This window comes from Gobio gobio (genome assembly GCF_949357685.1).
Source record: "Gobio gobio genome assembly, chromosome: 25".
Taxonomy (NCBI): Eukaryota; Metazoa; Chordata; class Actinopteri; order Cypriniformes; family Gobionidae; genus Gobio; species Gobio gobio.
The window spans coordinates 15,436,409-15,455,286 of record NC_137121.1 but is presented as its reverse complement, the minus strand read 5'-3'; the positions used below and the strand labels follow the sequence as shown (position 1 = coordinate 15,455,286).

The following is an 18,878-nucleotide window of genomic DNA, read 5'->3' as shown; positions in this document are numbered from 1 at the left end:
CTAACCGTTTGAAAGAACCGATTCAAATGATTCGGACCTCCCATTATAAGAAAACAAACGGTGTTTCAACACAGCGTCCCACTACAACAAACATTGATTCAAATGGTTCCGACTCTTTTGCATTCCGCCCTTAACAAAAAACAAAAACAAAAAAACAAAACAAAGCGCATCTGTAGACAAAATTGCAACTCAGCAATGCTACACCAGCATAGGGTGTTCATTCGAACAAAATGTTGATGTTTATTTTCTGCTAACTATTACCCTGGCATTACAGTAATTCCCCCAAAAAGCATTCTAATAAAATAAACACTCACCCTATAACGTACCCTAAAACAGTGATAAACACATTTTACGGAGTAATAATAGCGTTTATTTTAGTACGAATATGACTGTATAAATGCCTTTTTAAAAAAAAAAATGAACGAAGTTCCGGTATGTTTTGTGAGGATGCCAATTATGTGTTATTCAGGTTCCCGTGCGGCTGTCGGGGGTTTCGGTGGTCAGCGATCTAAGCCCGAAATAAAACGCACTATGGGTCGGGCTTTCCTATCCAGCCAGCTCCCCTAACTGCGCTGCAAACGCCGAAATAACTGTTATCGGGGTTTTACGGAACAACCCAGGAGAGATTCGGAGAGTTTTGCATGGTTTTCATGTTTTTTGCAGGCACTGGCCAGGGGTGCGGCCTAGCAGAGATCGCGGATCGGCGGACGATTTACGGCCTTTAGAAACACCACAAGCTTTTTCTTGGTTGAACTTATATCCACGAGAATAAACATGCGCGGAATCCTCTTCTGAAAAAAAAAGGTAATATGCTTATCTGAACATAATTTAGAAGGATGTGTGTGTTGCAAAGCTACTGTTAGCCTGCTAGCCAGCTTGCAAATATTCGTTAGCCGTTTTGTAATGCTATGTGTTTGTGTTCTCATCCAGGTGTCTTAAAAAAAAACTGTTTTATAAGCTATTGGCTATTGTGTTGGATATAAATATTCATGCTGCTTAAGGTTAAATTATCTCACCGGCTTTTATTCACGCGATAAAAACCGCGAATATGTTTGAACATTTTTTGTGTAAACAAATGCGTCAGTCGTTATCTTTATGTATTACATTTTTATAACAAAGCATGCATGCTTTGGCACAGCAGTACCCATTTTATACACGCAGGTTATTACTGTGAGACAGTAAGACTGTGTCTCAAAAACTAGTGTGCTACCTACTTAGCATTTTGGGTTCTGTGAAGCCCCCAAAATAATGTAGTTTAGCAAGCAAGTCCATTTCGCTTATCCAGCTTGAAAATACAAGGTGTACCAGAGATATTCCAACCTGTTATTACTAGGATAAAGTGGTCTGTGATCTGTCAGATTTCATTTGTTGTTCACTTCATTAATAATATTTGTTTATTGTTAGCCTGTTTGAGTGCTCCGATAAGATTCTAGGTTAGTATGATTTGGAGTGCATTGGTGGAAATGATGCAGATCTCCTTGCAGACCAGCTAGCCAAGACTATGAAGTCAAAATTATGACTTCTGGTCAGTTTTATGCTGCAAGCCTTTGTCAGTGTTAGGACTCGTATTGTACAATAGGGATATTTTATTCTGTCCCCAGTCAGACCAGTAGTTCAGATTTTTTATTTGTCTTGCCAACATTTTCACTTTTCACACACGTTTTAAAGGATTATTTAAATTTAAAATGAAAATTACCCCATGATTTACTCGCCCTCAAGCCATCCGATAGGTTTATATAACTTTCTTCTTTCTGATGAACACAATCAAAGTGACATTAATAAATAACCTGACACTTCCAAGCTTTATAATGGAAGTGACGGGGCCCACGTTTGAAGCTCAAAAAGTGCATCCATTCATCCATCATAAACATACTCCACATGGCTCCGGGGGGTTAATAAAGGCCTTCTAAAGTGAAGTGATGCGTTTGTTTAAGAAAAATATCCATATTTAACACATTATGAAGTAAAATATCTAGCTTCTGCTAGATCGCCTTCTATATTTAACTTACAAAAAAAAAAAAACATAACTGGCACGACATATGACGTTGAACGTATTGTAAGCGTTTTGAACTGCGAGAGGCATTACACTTTCTTCCCATTGATTTGCTTCAAATGCCCTTACCTGAACTTCATTAATTTTATGCAAAAATGGCATTTATATAGCCATAATCGTACTAAAATAAACGTTATTATGACTCCTTTATTAACCTCCCTGGAGCCGCGTGGAGTACGTTTATGATGGATATATGCACTTTTTGAGCTTCAAACTTGTGGGCCCCGTTCACTCCCATTATAAAGCTTGGAAGCATCAGGATTTTCATTTTAAAGTGAACTAATCCTTTAAAGGGATAGTTCACCCAAATGAACATTTGATGTTTATCTGCTTACCCCCAGGGCATCCAAGATATATCGGTAGGTGACTGTTTCTTCAGTAGAACACAAATGAAGATTTTTAACTTGCGTAATAATGCATGTGAATGGTAACAAATGAGAGTATGAGAAAAAAAGAGTAAAAAAAGAGTCTATGAGTAAAAAAACATGCGCATACAAATCCATATTAAACCCTGGGGCTCGTGGCGACACGTTGATGTCAAACGCTGTACTTTTTCGCAAACCGTGTACTTTCTTTGTTTAACAGTTCTATAATATAAGGTATTAGATATGACCGTAAAACAGAGGCCGTAAACTAATGAAGACAGAAGCGCTGTTCTCGGGCACTGGCGTTTTCAGTGCCACCCGTCAAAATAAAAGTCCGTTTTCTAACACAATCAGAAAAACGTATCGGCCGATGCAGATATTTTAAAAAGCCCAAATATCGGCCGATATATCGGCATTGGCGATATGTCGGTCGACTACTAGAGGCAAGTGATAGTTCTAGCAATTGGCCCAAAACTCTTTCACAAGCCATTATTTTAGTGAATCACTGCAGTGTAAATACCCCAAAAGATGTGTGCTGTGTTTTATTGCAAGTTTTTCATCCAGTCTTTTTCTCTTTTTTTTCTTACAGTGCTGATGCTCACATCGTGTTCCTGAAAGCGTTATTAGCTACTTTTTTCCGTTCCCATCTTGGGCAGTCCAACAATCCCTTCCTCCAGAAAGCGGTCCAACTACGGCTCAAAGCTGAATCCGTACACCCGAGCACGGATGACGGAGGCGTGGCAGCAGCATGCTGTTGCCCCGCCTCCAGTCGTTCACACCATCCCACCAGGGGCGGACACACTTGGCTGCACTGTCTACGGCATCGTCCTCCAGCCGGACACGGCATTGCAACAACAATCCCAGCAACAGCAGCAACAACAGCAGCAGCAGCAGCAACAACAGCAGCAGCATCACAGTCAGCAGCAGCATCCGGCACAGGCGCAGCAGTCCTCCTTGCATGTAGGGAGCGAGGGAGGACACAAGTGTGGTGCATGTGGCCATGACATCTCCCATCTGGCTAATCCACATGAGCACCAGTGCATGGTGAGCCAAGATCGTTCGTTTCAGTGCACACAGTGTCTGAAAATCTTCCACCAAGCCACCGACCTTTTGGAGCACCAGTGTGTGCAGGTGGAGCAGAAACCCTTTGTGTGCGGAGTGTGCAAGATGGGCTTCTCGCTGCTAACTTCGCTAGCGCATCATCACAATGCCCATAACAGCGGAAACCCCATGAAGTGCTCCATATGTGAAAAAACGTATCGACCAGGTTCTGGAAATGCCACGCCGACTTCGTCAACGGCCACCCCAGGGCAACCGTCCAATGACGAAGCATCGTCTAGTGGCAGCGCTGCCGTCGGGACATCAGGCCAGCCTACGTTCGAGCCTTCACAACCTGACAGGCCGTACAAGTGTTCAGTGTGCTCCAAGGGCTTCCGTCACTTATCCGAGCTCACACGTCATGAACGTGTCCACACAGGCGAGAAGCCGTTTAAATGTGAAACATGCGACAAAAGCTTCAGCCAGTCCTCTCATCTAGCCCACCACCAGCGTACCCACAGCTCCGAACGACCATTTAAGTGTGCGGTGTGCGAGAAGAGCTTCAAGCACCGCTCCCATCTAGTCCGTCACATGTATGCCCACTCAGGTGAGCACCTTTTTAAGTGCAACCTCTGCGAGTTGCACTTCAAAGAGTCTTCCGAGCTCCTCCACCACCAGTGTCAGCCGCAAGGTGCTCGGCCGTTTCGCTGCGCCACATGTGGGAAGGGCTTTAAGCGTCCATCCGACCTGAGACAGCACGAACGCACCCACTCGGAGGAACGCCCATTCCACTGTGAAGATTGCCAGATGAGCTTTAAACAACAGTACGCCCTGGTGCGCCACCGGCGCACACACAAGGCCTCCGCCGACCGCCCCTTCAAATGCAACCTGTGCGACAAGGGCTTCCTGCAGCCGTCCCACCTGTTGTATCACCAGCACGTTCATGGCATGGATAACCTCTTCAAGTGCGCCTCCTGCGGCAAGGGCTTCAGCCAGTCTGGGGAGCTGCTACGCCACAAATGTGGCGAGGCCTCCTCGACACCCACAAATCCAGACAAGCCCTACAAGTGTGACGTGTGCGGAAAGGCTTACAAAAAGGCCACCACGCTACAGCGCCATCAGAATTCCCACTGCACCGAGAAGCCTCTCAAATGCTCGCTGTGTGACCGGCGCTTCCTGTCCTCCTCAGAGTTCGTGCAGCACCGATGCGACCCATCCCGTGAGAAGCCCTTGAAGTGTCCTGACTGCGAGAAGCGCTTCAAGTACTCGTCAGAGATGCAGCGACACAGGCGCGTGCACACCGGGGAGAAGCCCTACAAGTGCGCCAGTTGCGACAAGGGTTTCAAGCAGCGTGAACACCTGGCCAAGCATCAGAGCGTGCATGCGAGAGATGCCCAGTTTAAATGTGTATGGTGCGGAGAGCGCTTCGCTGATCTAGGAGCCCTTCAAGAGCATACTGTCCAGCACACGGCTGAAGGGGGCGGGTACCCTGTGTCTTCTCTCATTCAGTAACTTGTGTCCCCGATTACATTCACAGAGGTTTTAGCAATCGCAGCGAACTACCCCAGTCAAATGAACTTTTACAAGGCCCAGTAACCTCATAATACCTCATTTTGCTCTAAACATGCATATGTTCAACAAGTAGTTATTCCCTTTTTGATATCAAGATGCATACTTCAATTGGGTTTGATTGGCAATCAAATAAGAATTATTGGTTGTTGGTTTATATCTGAATCCTGGGAGGAGGGAAACCAATCTCTGAACTCTATCCCAGGTAGCACTGTGAACCGGTTGCATCATGGCTTCTTGGCCCGACGTGGCTCCCAATGCCCCCCCAATCAGATCTCTAGAGCACAAGACAAAAGCTATTTGGTCTGCAACTATTTGTTCAGTCTTGACCCGTCATATAGAATCAGTTGTCTATTTATAGTACCTAGTATGGTTGAGATTCTGCTTACTGTGTGCCTCTACAAAATAACTCTACTCGGATCACTAGCCTTGCTCCAATTTGAGTATGTTGTACGCACATTCGGAGCACCTCCAGCAGCCTACTGTGCACATTTAGTTCGCCCTACAACAAAAGACAAAACATAAAGGGGGACAAAGTATAAACTGTTGAAACTGTCTGTATATGTCAATGTTGACGTTCTCCTCGTGGCAACTAATGGTATGTACCAAAAACCATCATTGTACTGTACCACGCCCTAAACGGGACAGATCGTTAACCAGCAGAAGTATAATGACCTCAGACGGTCTCAACATTTCACTGAGATTATTCAGAAATATATAGAATCTATATAGAAATGTAAACTTTCATAACAAACAGATTACCACCAGAGTCCGTACAGCTGTCCTAAAAATTGTTTAAAAACCTGAAAAGGCTTCCTGTATTACTGTATGTACATAGTTAGTATGTATGCAACTTGTTTACCAGTCCTGTCATTAGATATTGCATTGTCTTTCTTAAACCGCACCACAGTTTTATAAGTAGCTTTTCATCATGTGACGTTCTGATTCATACATTCTTTACATTTTTGTTTCTGATTTGCCTTTTAAAAGTTAATTTCAGCCTCTTTGTAGACGTAGTTGGGATTGTAATTGGTGTGTTCAAGGTTGTGTGAAAGTCGAGTATGTTTTTATGAAGGTTTTTGCCCCCTCCCCTTTTACAGGACTTGTGTACTTGTACAGTACCCTAAGTGTCATTCTTCATCTACTGTATAGATTTATCCATGTGTTTGATCTGAAATCTGCCAACACCATGTCTTGCCTGCAGTCATTTGCCTTTCGCAACATGATGGTGAGTTTTTTTCTTTGTTTTTTTCTGTTATTTTCATTATAAAAACTGTAATCAAAGACTTTCAAAATGGATTTTTGGTTTCCCCCAGGATCCATGAGAAAGTAACTGTTTTTGGTCTCTAAGGCTTTGACTTAAACACACGTCATTCAGATGTTTTTGTTAGTGAATGTCTGTGTTGCATACTCGTCCAACGATAACCAGTTAAACATTTTGAGAAGTTTTTTAAACTGACATAAAAAAAGAGAAATCTATGGTTTTTGAATCACAAGCTCTCGTTTTAATTTTTAGAAGACTATACCAGTTTTTGTAATCATCCACAAAGCTGAATTTTAATAGAACTGTTCAAGTCTTGATTTGCCTTTTTGTTTTTTACTTAAACCCCCCACACCCCCACTCATCTTCCCTGGGGTAAAATGGCATTCTCAGCTCTGTTGCTTATGCAGTATTATATGTTGATTACTGGCCGTCTTGCCGTTAGGTTTCGCCTAGTACTGTAAAGCGGGGTTAGAGGTGACAATGACACTTTGTCCTTAAGCAGGGGTGTCTAGTTTCTCCGCAGAGGCCTTTGCCTCCAATTTGTTTCCCATTTATAGTATCTATTTATGCATTGTTTTAAGTACCAAGGGGCTTTTTTTAAACCGTAGGCATTAAGAATCAAAGAGCAGTTGGATTTGAAAAGTATGTTGTTTTTTTTATGTTTTCATGTTTGTATATTAATTTTTTATTAATATTGTTTAAAATCTTTATATAAATATCTATATTCTCGGCAGATGTGTCAGGACCACAGGGGAACGTTTATATCGATGACGTTCCCTCTATGGTTTTGAGACCTCTCCACCCCGTGCATGCCTGCTGTGTTAGTTCCTGTAATCTGTTCCAAGTATCTGTGCTTCCAAGCGCACATACTTATACTTAGCTTTTTTTCAAATTGTAGATTGTGAATGAGCTAGTAAGAAAAGTTAATGTGGCGTTTGATGTGACATTCATGCTGAAATATCTGTATGTAGCATTTAATATACACAGCACTAACTAATAAACCTTTTCATTAATAATGCACTGTTGTGTGGCTTTTATTTTCTTTATATTGATGCTGAAATTCAGATGAAGATGTATGGGCATCTTCTTGGGCATTGAGGCTATTTAGGACCTAGCTCTAATGTCAGAAGCCATACAATCCGGAATCCATGGCTGCATGTCGTGCAGGAACTGGTCTGACTCCAGCAGCGATCCGAAGCTTGTCCCAGGATTTTGTGTATGTTTTTAATGCCATCTGGAAATGTTACAAAACGAAGACAATTAAAGGAGTAGTTCATTTTCAAATGAAAATTAACCCCTCATTTACTCACTCTCAAGCCATCCTAGGTGTATAAGACTTTTTATTCTTTCTTATGAACACAGTTATATATTAATAAATATCTCTTCCAAGCTTTATAATAGCAGTAATGGGGTTTTGCAAGAAAAATATCCATATTTTAAAACTTTATAAAGTAAAATATCTAGCTACCGCCAGACCGCCTTCTGTATTCAACTTATGCAGACAGTGTAACGCCTCTTGCAGTTCAAAAAACTTGCGCTACGTTATAGTGCTAGTTTTTTCCGCAACTTCAATACGGAAGGCGGTTTACCGGAAGCTAGATATTTTACATTATAACATTTTTAAATTCTTACAAAACCCCATCAATTTGCCTCAGAAGGCCTTTATTAACCCCCGGAGCCGTGTGGATTACGTTTATGGATGGATGTTTTGTTTTTTTAGCTTAACTCAATGGACCCTGTCACTGCCATTATAAAGCTTGGAAGTGTCAGGATATGTTTTAATATAACTGATTGTGTTCATCTGAAGTCATATACACCTAGGATGGCTAGAGGGTGAGTAAATCAGAGGGTAATTTTCATTTTAAAATGAATACTATTAACTTTAAAAACTACAATGAGACGATTAAGATCTAGACTTATTTGTATAAATAAAAAATATGTCACCTCTGCAATCTCCACCTTGCGTTCCCATTCTTTAACACTCTTCTGCAGCTGACTCTGGGACTCTTTAACTTTGATGTATTGTAGGACATGTGGTACGTGATAGTCGGCCAACTGGCCCATCAACTTCCTGTTCAAAGCCTCTGCTTTGTTTCGTTCCTGTCAGGAAAAAAAATCTGTATAATAGCTTTTGGCCAGTGGAGTACCACACTCCAACTAGTACAAATTACTTTTAGTTGGTTTCGCTATTGTCTTAATCTTTAAAGCGTAAATATTTGGTTGCATTTGGTACTCTGGTACGCAAAGCTCTTGAGGAGCTTTATGGTGTTTTTTTCTACATATCTGTAATTTCAAGTACATATAAGGAAATGTATTATCCTGACCTCCTCCGCTTGCTTGGTCTCCTCCTCAATCTTAACCAGTAACTTCATCCGTTGAGCAATGTCACTGTTCAGCACATCTGACTCCTGTGTCAAGATCTGAAGCTTCTTCTGTGAGAAGGGGACATTGAAAAAAATCTGTGTAGTATGAATATAATCTGGACGTATTACATTCGCTACATTCATAAATCTTTTCCTGTGGCCTCATGGGATAGTAAAGTGTATGCACACTTCAGAATCTCGCCGGAAGAAGTAGGTCATCCGGGTACTTTTTGCCTACTCTTTTTATGAATGACTACTGTGAATTCAGACATACTTCTTTTGTAACGTACTGTTTTTGTTAGGATGCAATTTAGGATGCAGCCATTTAGGTATTGTGTCTTGCTAGATGCATATGGGAAAACGATGCATCCTTTTCTCAAATATTGAAGCCTTTATTTTAAAAATGCAGTGCAGCTGCACAGCCAACATAGTGCAGAGCTATAAGCACGCTGATTGGCTGGGCTGTGGGAACTGCACAAGCCTATGGCGAGGTGGCGTATCTGTGCAAAACAATTGAAGTAAGTCCCACCAACAGGGAGCAGAGCCCGTCAAAAAGGGCGGTGCTTCTGGCTATATAAGCGCCCCATTTCACCATAGGATTCAGGTTAATTCGACTGAAGCAACAATCGCTAGTTGTGAAGCTCACTAGCACGGCCGTCTATGCAATACTCGTTCCCGTATTCTCAGGGAGCCAAGGTTACGTAAGTAACCGAGTACGTTCCCGTTCTTGCTAGACGCATATGGGAACACAGTTCAATCATGCCGTGCTTCTAAAGCTGAAAGACCTTGCTCTGAACTCCAGCCTGAGGTAGCACGGCCTTAGAGTAGAACTTCAGTAGAAGTCAGAAGTCCAACGGGGCCCACAGAAGGAGTACCTAGTGGGTTGGGCTACTCAGAGGCCAACACTCAGTTAGACACAAAGCACTTGTGCCTGCAGTGCAGGTACTTCCAAATTGTAAAATCTTAACAAATGTGGATGGTGAAGACCAGCCGGCCGCCGCACAAAAAGTGTCGTCAATGGTTACACTACTGGACCATGCCCATGAAGAGGCCATGCCTCTCATGGAGTGTGCTCTGACGCTGATGGGGCATTGAAGGCCCATTGAGGCGTAGGCTAAAGAGATAGCGTCTACTATCCAGCGTGATAATCTTTGCATTGTGACCGGATGCCCTTTGGTACAGCCACCGAAGCATACGAAGAGCTGCTCTGACTCTCTGAATTGGGCAGAGCACTCTATATAGACTCTGAGAGCCCTGACAGGGCAGAGTAGGTTTAGTTCTCTGTCTTCTTCCGGTGAGGGAAGGGCAGACAGTGAAATGACCTGGGCTCTAAACGTGTTTGAGAGCACCTTGGGTACATAGCCATGTCTTGGTTTGAGGACGACTTTCGAGTCATTAGGCCCAAATTCAAGGCAGGAAGCGTTCATGGAGTACTTCCTTCAAAATCGGCCACTCGCTTGGCCGATGCTAGAGCTAGCACAAGTGCGGTCTTGAGCAAAAGTGGCCTTAGGTTGGCCGACTGAAGCGGCTCGAATCGTCTAGTAGCTCTTGTAAGAAGGAAAGTACCAGTGGTACTTCACATGAAATGTGGTCTTGGTTCCGAGCTGAGCACCAGCTGGTGAACACGGACCATTAAGGGCATAAAGGTGCCTCGTGGACGGAGCTCTAGCCTCAGTAATAGTGTTTAGGACTCTTTCTGGGAGGCCCCTTTGTACCAGTTGAGGGGCCATATGTGAAGGGCCCACAAGTCGGGACGGGGGTCTCGAGCCGCACTGGAAATCCCCTCCGGGAAATTCCTTCGCTGCAGGGAGAGTGAGTCACGTGGGGAATAAACCGGCATGAGCTCACTTAGTCCCAATTCACTCAGCTTTGCAGCTCTACCGTTACTTCGTCTCATGCTTGAGAGAAAGAGGAAATGCAGAAGCCGCTCGTGAACGTGACAAGACTCACGCTCTCTTAGTGAGAGTCAATCTTCAATGAATGTGGCTTGTGGGGGCGGAGCTTTTGAGATACAGCTCAGAGAGACAGCATTTTGAAACAAACTCAGGCGCAAATATGCTGTTTTAGAGAAATAAGCTCTGTTAGACTCACTTGGGAGGAGCATCGTTCTCAGCCGAATTACTTAAATTCGCCCGTAGTAATAGCCGGATAGCCGCAGGGAAACAGCTGTAGCAGCGCCGAGTCAGCTGGCTGGGGAGCACGCCGAGCAAGGCTGCTTGTTGTTGTAGTCTGCTCGATTGCAGCGAAGATTAATCCGTTCTGCTGCTGGGCTTGTTCGACAGCAGGAGAGTCAGCGAAGAGGTAGATCATCGCTGAAGGAGAATAAATCTGAATCCTATGGCGAAATGGGCCGCTTATATAGCCAGAGGCCCCACCCATTTTGGCGGGCTCTGCTCTCTGTTGGCGAGACGTGCCATTGGTTAGCGCAGATATACCTGCGCCATAGGCTCGTGCAGTTCCCACAGCCCAGCCAATCAGCGTGCTTATAGCTCTGCACTATGTTGGCTGTGCAGCTGTACTGCATTTTAAAATAAAGGCTTCAATATTTTTGAGAAAAGTTTTCCCATATGCATCTAGCAAGACATAATACGAGTGAACCGTTTTCGAAAGGGAACAGAACAATATCGTCAGCTGGTTTGGACGCTAAGGCCATGTGTCCACCAATGCTTTTTTTCACGCAGCTGCCGTATTTTTCCAATTATTTTCAATGGGAGCGCCGTTTTTAGAACGCCATGAGCGCAATAAGGCGCTGAGCATCTATTTCACGCTGAGCGCTCAGCGTTTTTTATCCGGTTGCCAAGAGTTGAAGAATGTTCAACTGTGAGTAAAATGCAAACTGCAATTCATCGACTGGCCGCTAGTGACAGGCTCCAAAAGGGAGCAGAATCTCATGTTAAAATGCCCAAATTTACAACCTGGTACAAATTGTGGTTTTGATCTATACGGCTAATTTTGCCCTTCATGACAACTGAGAGGGGGTGATTTTTTATAAATAACTTATTTGTTTACATTATAGTAAGCCTTAAAGTTCTGCATAATTAAGGGCATCGCCACTTTGAGTGACAGGTGGATTGCCGTTTGTCTGCTGTCTGTTAGTCATCACGTCACCTCAGCTCCACCCACGTCCCACCTCTTTGCCCATTTTCAGTTATCCAGGAGTGATGTGCGGTGATGCGCTGCCAAGATGGCAACAGCCAACTTTGAGGCTTCAAAAACTCTCTTCAGAAACCTACAGGTGACGTCACGGACACTACGTCCATATTTTTTTACAGTCTATGGTAAAACGCAGCGCTCATCACTGTCACTTTTTACCCAGCCATCCAATCACAGTAGACGAGGGGGCGGGACAACACCGACCAACCGCCACATTCTGCTTGTACAACATCAACAGATGACAACAAGCATAATAACGGAAGAAAATAATTTAAAACAAGAGCCAGAGTAAATACTTTACATTGTATCTGCATTTTTATATAGAAACAATACAGAAACCAACTACCTGTGAAATGAGATACTAGTAACACTTCCAAGGATATTGGAATATTGGATATTGCACTACCTACCAAAACGCTCTCAGATGCTCACAGCTAGCTTTCAGCAGGCTAAAAACGGTTTGGTGGACACGTGGCCTATTATAGTTATCGTTATCGTTCTTGGTATGGACAGGTCTTTACAGTGCCCACACTTTTAGGTCAACAGTTCCCTATAGTAATGGCCATTGCAAGACCTGTCCTAATACTGTGGTGTGTGGGTCAACAAATAGTTATCCTCATATATTTTCAATGGTTGATTAAGTATCACCTTATTAGAATTCAAGGCCTGCAAGCAATTCCCTGCAAGCAGTTTGAGATCCAAATGTTCCCGGTTTTGCTCATCCAGTTGTTTACGAACTTTGATGTTCTCAAACTTGAGCTGCTCAAAGTCCAGTGCCGTCAACCCATCACCCATCTCCTCCTTTTGTTTTAGCCGGACCTGTAGATTTTTCTTTTGTGCGAGGAGTGCTGTATTCTTCCGATGCAACTTCTCGATCAAGTTCTCCTGGAAAGATTTGGGCACATTATTGTAAATTTAACTCACAACTCTTGTAAGAATAAACCTTCAACATGGCGTTTTCTTTTACCTTGACCCTTATTTTGTCCTCCATGTATCTGATGACCTTCTCAGCACTCATCGTCAAACACTTTTTGTCCTGCATTGCTTTACAGATGTCACGATCAAACTGGCAACATTCTTTTTTAACCTCCGCCAAGTGGATATCAGCTTCTTCCAGAGTTGCCTAAAGAGGGAAGAATCAATTATGTAAGCATTGGAAATATATTTGTGACAGAGTTTTATGAGCTTGTTCCCTCTCTTGATTAATGACCTTGTATTTGTCCAGCTCTTTTTCTGAATGGTCTTTCACTCTCTTCAAATCCTTAGTCATCTGTTTAAGCACGCCTTGAGCGACATCACATTTCTGTTCCAGTGTCAGGAGCTGTTGTCTCTCTGGAGTGTGGACTCTAGTTTTCCTTCCTGGACTCTGCTATCAAAAGATTGACAATGAATGAATGAACAAATAACATAATGCATGGACAACTCGTAAAAACACTGTTTGTTTGTTTTTTGTTATTATTTATCCTTATAAAGCCTATTTTATACACACATTTCTTGATCAAAACTTTGCTGAAAAACCTGTTGTACACAATCTACTACATGCCTTCTGTCATCTGATTGATTGAGTTTATGCCTTTTAGTATAATTGTAAAAAATAAAATCCCCCTTCAGATTGTGGTGCATGTCTTTTGCTGTGAAATCTTACTGATTTTTATCAATTAAAAGCAATAACTTTTATGTTGCTAGTAATATTTCAAGATGAATTAAAAAAAAAAAAATTTGAGTAAGAAATATGATGCATCAAATATATGAGCAGAGTTTATTTGTACATCTCTCAATCGTCATTGCATTTGCATTTTATGTGTTGTCCCCCACAATACAAACTATGCTTTGATCAAAATACTAAGAATTTAAATATCATCTTACTAAGACATATTATGAAGGTATAGAGTGATAATGTACATTATCTGAATTGTATGAAAGTCTATTGTTATAAATATCTCATTGACTTACAATATATTTCGAACAAATATTTATATGTCAGGCTTATCAGGTAGAACACAGAAAGAACAACGAAAAACGTATTACAAGATTTACATGTAACCCCAGATAGCAATGAGTCGGCGGACCACCGGCGGTGATCCGGCGGCTGTAGAAGCGTCAGAATTGCGTAATCGCAAACATGTTTGACGGCGCACCGCCGGCGGCAGCCGCTTTTTAAAAGCGGCAGCCGGCTTCCTACCGCCTTCGTACCGCCGCCGGCCCGCAGGCAAACCGCCGTTCCGCCGCCTTTATACCAGAAGGCGGCCCGGCGGAGGCAAACGCTTTTTTCGAACGATCTGCCTCCGCTTATTGTGTAATAAATAATATATATATTTATTTATTATTCATATATTTGTAACATGCAGTTTATGATGGATAATAATTGAACAAACCAGATAAATTCCCATTTGGCATTTTTATTCCACATTTCAAAGTACATTAACTGTCAATGATACAAGATAATATAAATTAAATATAACAGACAATAAATAAGCTTAAATAGGCCTATAAATAACAAAAAACATTTACTAAAGAACCTGCATGTTTCCAATTAAATTTTGGTTTAAAAAAAAAAAAAAACAGCCTTACAAGCAAATTATAACACTTACAATATTTGTTAATAACAAATAGGTCAGCTCTGGGATGAAAAGAATTACCATTAAATATTATATCAAATAATGAGGATATTTGGTACCAAAGAATGTGCAGGATACCAAATAAATCGAGGTATAACATCACATTTAACAAGCCATTTCTAACAATAGCATAAATGGTAATAATTTAGAGTAAAGCTCTGGAGAAGAATAGAACAGTAGTAGAACAGAACATTATAACAAGCCTGACTATGGGTTCTCCGGTTTTCCCCGACCTCCAGAATGAGGCAGCGCAAATTGGCTTATCTTCAGTGATTTCTTGTGCGCCTATATAAAGGACAAACAACCTCGCCATCCCATATCTATCCAAGGAGCTGCCTTCAAGGCAGGGTCACAGGGAATAAAAAAAAAGTAATTTCCACAGTGAACAGTGTGGATTGGGTGAGTGTAGCCTGAAACTTCTGGCTTCTTTAGGGGTCTTGATGTTACTGACTGCAGGATAAAGAAAGGGTTCCAGGTGTCAGTAGTCAGCCTAGGTGTAAGAGGTCGGCTGTGGGTCCCTCTCAGCTGTGCGGCGTCTTTTTCCACCTTCACGATCAGATGCTCCTTTCAGGTAACGCATAGCGCTAACCTGGACCGCCTCATCAGTGGCATCCTGGGTCGCCGGGTTCTTCCGGATGGCTCCTGTAGAAAATACAGATCTGTCATTCCATGTGAATGTCATAAGGCCACACACATCTACTTAAATATATAACAAATTTATATATTTATATATATATTACTTTGAACAATGGTCTTCAGGAACATGTCTCTAAAACATGCTTTATCCCCTACACCCGTCCAGGTTGTATTAATGGAAAGGTGATTAGAGAAGATACTCTAAAGCATTCGCCACACGGTTGTCTTTAGGTCCCTCCCACATTTGATTGCCAAAAACCGAAGCTGAAAATACAAAAAAGTGTTACAAATTACATATCTCTGAAGCTTCTCATACATAAATATAAAAATGTGACAGGCTGTGATTCAGACTGTAGAATATGCAGTGTACAATCTTAAATTTTACTTTTTAGATTACCCTACAGCATTATAAACAAAATCAGCACACTTACTGGAGCTCTTTATCCTGCCTCAAACTGTTGTCAAGCAACGCCAAATGGGTTGTCTAGGGGGAGTAACAGACCCCCTGGCAGGGATAACTCTCCAAAAGACACATTGGCACTGAAATGTTGCAGCATAGTGTCCATTTTGTTGTCCATGCTATGCACAACATCGCCAAACTCTCCAAGACGTCGCAGCATTAGGGTCTGATCTGCACCTACAGGGGTTCACAGAATAAAAGAATAAAGCAGTCAGTCCTGGTCCCTCAACTACTAAACTATGACATTTACAACTAGGTCTACTACATGTACAGGTGGCCCCAGTGGGAATTAAACCAACAACCACAGGTGTTGTTTGCAAGTTGTACCTGATTGCCCAGTACGAGCAAACGTCGTCAACATTGTCCCAACTTGCTTCACCTGCTCATGAAGTGAGCCGCTGTCATCCGAAGCTACAAAATGAAAGGCATTTGGTAATTTTGGACCTACATCACAGTCAAAAAAGTAAAATTTAAGAAAGAGTGCATGTTCTCACCTGCTCGTGCATTGCTTTCCCTCAGGGCTTGGTTCTCATTCTGGAAATCTACATAAAAAATATTTTATTTTAATTATATATATATATATATATATATATATATATATATATATATATATATATATATATATATATATATATATATATATATATATCAACAACTACAGGCACAATTTTCCATACTGTTAAAGTTTCCAACATCTGCAATTTCCTGTTTGTCCATCTCAACTCCTTTCAATATTCTTCTCCTTATAGCCCAGTAACTAGACATTGTGACTAACAATTTATTTACCTTGAAAGCCGAAACGATTGTCCAACAATAGGTCTCTTGGATGAAGATAACCGATTGTGCTCTGGTCAAGGTATCTGCAAGAAAATGTGAACAAAACCGCATTAACGTTAAATACAGAATATACAGTAGCTATGCTGTGGGGGGAAAAACTGGTCAGCCAAATGTGGAACAGTAAAATGTATTCATTCAGTGTAGTGATTCAAGTAAACTGCATTGTCCTCAAACATAATAAGTACAGCAGTTCAGAGAAATAACTCATAAATGACCTTAAATGCTAGAAGAACAGTAGCAACACAGCACATGTTAGCTAACACTTGCTAAAACTGACCTAACGTTAGCAGCATGCTTGTTCGGACTAACAAAATAATTTAAATAACCTATATACATCATTCTGTTTTGTTAGAAAACACCAAAAGTTAAACTTAAGTCTTTCTAGATGTAAAGCTTTGGCTAACTTACCTACAGTAGCTAGATACATTTTAACATGTAGAACATGCTTGAACTCAGTGTGTAAAAAAGGCGAAACAGCACGTGTTAGCTAACACTGTGTATTGTGCACTATATCAGCGTGCGTGTCTGAACAAACTAATTAAAACAACCTACCGGTATATACATCAAAAATGAACATAATATTGTGTGACACAAAAAGGAAACATGTACTTACTTAAACGCTCGTAGTCGAGGATATTTTCTGATCTCCTCTCTTCAAATACTAAAACCATGTGATGAGCGGCCGCTGTTGGTAAATCTGTATGTTTTACCGGTTTGTCTTCCGTCTTTTTTAAGTATACTGCCCCTCTCGGCCGGTGGAGGTACTTCTCTGTTTTTTTTATTTTATTTTTATTTAAATTAGTACATGTATAGACAAGTACAATACAAAAAGTACAATGAGAGAAAAATAAAAATAATAAAGCATTGTGGTACAGTTCCGAATATGTAGAACAAAGAATAACAACAAATGTAACACTGTATATAAAATAAATAATAAAAATAAGAATTCTGAGATAGAAAATACTTTATAATATTAAGGCAGTCACATGAAATTGAAAAGCTTTCAGGTTTCTGTTTTTGTAAGCTTTTTGTTTTGCGACCTCATGTTTGAGAGGGTTTCAAATATTGTAAAAATCAGCTTTATAAGAGGTAATATTAGAGGGCTTCTTTTGAGTTATTCTTGTCTTATGAATGTAGAATTTTTCCTAAATAATTAATAATATATTTTTGTTTTTCAGAAAAATATGGGTTTTGAAAACAAAGTAAAATGTCATGAAGTTAGTTCTAATTTTTTGTCATGTCTATTTTAAAGTCAGTCCAAAAAGAAATAGAAAAAAGGCCAATACAAAAATAAGTGTTATCCTAAAATGAACTTTCAAACTTTCTTAACCCTCCTATTATGCTAAAAAAAAAAAAAGTATTACATCCATTATGGGTCAAATTGACCAACACTGTTTAAACACACTCGACATGCAAATAATCAAGTGAAAATTTAAATGTAATTTCCTAAACCTAACCTTATCATGGAATCAAGAGTCAAGAATCTGTTATAAACCCTAATGGCTTTGGAGCAAAAAAAACTAATATTTGATATAATTCACATATAGGCTATTATGATTTTATAATCGCTTCAAATGTGAGAACTAGTTAAAATGCTGTCAGTTCCACTCTATTTCCCAACAAGCCAAACATAGCCAACGTGGCTGGTCGAATTTGAGAGTAGAAATCCTTGTATTTCACAGCGGCTTGCCGCCAGCCGGCCGCGGTCCATTAGGCGGAGGCAACCGCCAGAGAAAATGAAGCCGGCGGCCCGCCGGCTAGTCGGCCGCGGCATCTCGCAAGAAATGGGAGTGACGTATTCGGCGGCAAACGTTTCATCACCGCCAGCGGGACGCACCTATAGCCGACAGCTTAGGGCCGGCGGCAAAAAGAAGCCGTGCCGATATTTTTTGCTATCTGGGACGTTACAGTCAATAAGAGTGAACGCATAAGGACAGACATCACGACGCACTAAACTACGTCGGAACTGTACGCAATTGTTTACCTTATTAAATACAAAGATGAGCTATTTAAAAAAAAACGTAAAAATACCGTTGCCATTTCCATGCGTGATGCAGTCTGAAGGTCCAGTTGACTACTAATATATCGCTCACACATATCGATCTCGGCTTGTAGCGTTGCATTGGAGCGTCTTAAATGAAGGGGGAAATTAGTTGTTTACATGTAAAAATAGATATAGAATACAAGATGCAAGTCATTATTTGAAGTAAAAAGGCGTTTATGACTTACTTTAAGTCCTTTACCAGTTCAACAAGTTGGTTTTGATCCGCGTCAGTTTGACTGTTCTCTATCTTAGCTGCAGCCATGGTTGCTTGCTGTGGTACGTTGCCATGGTTCCGTGCGCGTGTTTGTTTCGCCCTTAATAGGTTATTGGTATTAATTAATAAGCATAAATCCATTATCCATTATTGTGAGAGGGGGGAAAAAACGCATATTAAAAATAAGCAATTTAATTTAGGGACAGATTGTACCAGACAACGTTGTCCACCATTACCTTTACATACATATAAATAAATAACATC

General features: G+C 41.3%; 2 protein-coding genes and 1 long non-coding RNA gene across 3 annotated transcripts; 1 reads left to right on the top strand and 2 right to left on the bottom strand.

Moving 5' to 3' along the window:
- The first annotated feature begins 467 nt into the window (after nt 1–467).
- znf319b (zinc finger protein 319b) lies at nt 468–7,308 on the top strand. Its single transcript, XM_079809988.1, has 2 exons — nt 468–804; nt 3,008–7,308. Exon 2 carries the CDS (start codon nt 3,145–3,147, stop codon nt 4,966–4,968), a length of 1,824 nt encoding a protein of 607 aa, XP_079666114.1. The 5' UTR covers nt 468–804; nt 3,008–3,144; the 3' UTR covers nt 4,969–7,308.
- On the bottom strand, nt 7,301–18,692 carry cfap263 (cilia and flagella associated protein 263). The gene is made up of 8 exons (XM_079810005.1): nt 18,586–18,692; nt 18,388–18,487; nt 13,016–13,171; nt 12,773–12,928; nt 12,454–12,690; nt 8,614–8,721; nt 8,234–8,389; nt 7,301–7,523 (listed from the first exon to the last, which is right to left on the bottom strand). The coding sequence occupies exons 1-8, from the start codon at nt 18,660–18,662 to the stop codon at nt 7,413–7,415; spliced, it is 1,101 nt and encodes a 366-aa protein (XP_079666131.1). The 5' UTR covers nt 18,663–18,692; the 3' UTR covers nt 7,301–7,412.
- Nucleotides 14,186–18,258, bottom strand: LOC307122129. Its single transcript, XR_013816002.1, has 7 exons — nt 16,970–18,258; nt 16,306–16,379; nt 16,014–16,061; nt 15,847–15,930; nt 15,491–15,696; nt 15,164–15,323; nt 14,186–15,065 (listed from the first exon to the last, which is right to left on the bottom strand). It is a non-coding gene; the product is annotated as an uncharacterized lncRNA (long non-coding RNA).
- Nucleotides 18,693–18,878: the final 186 nt, after the last annotated feature.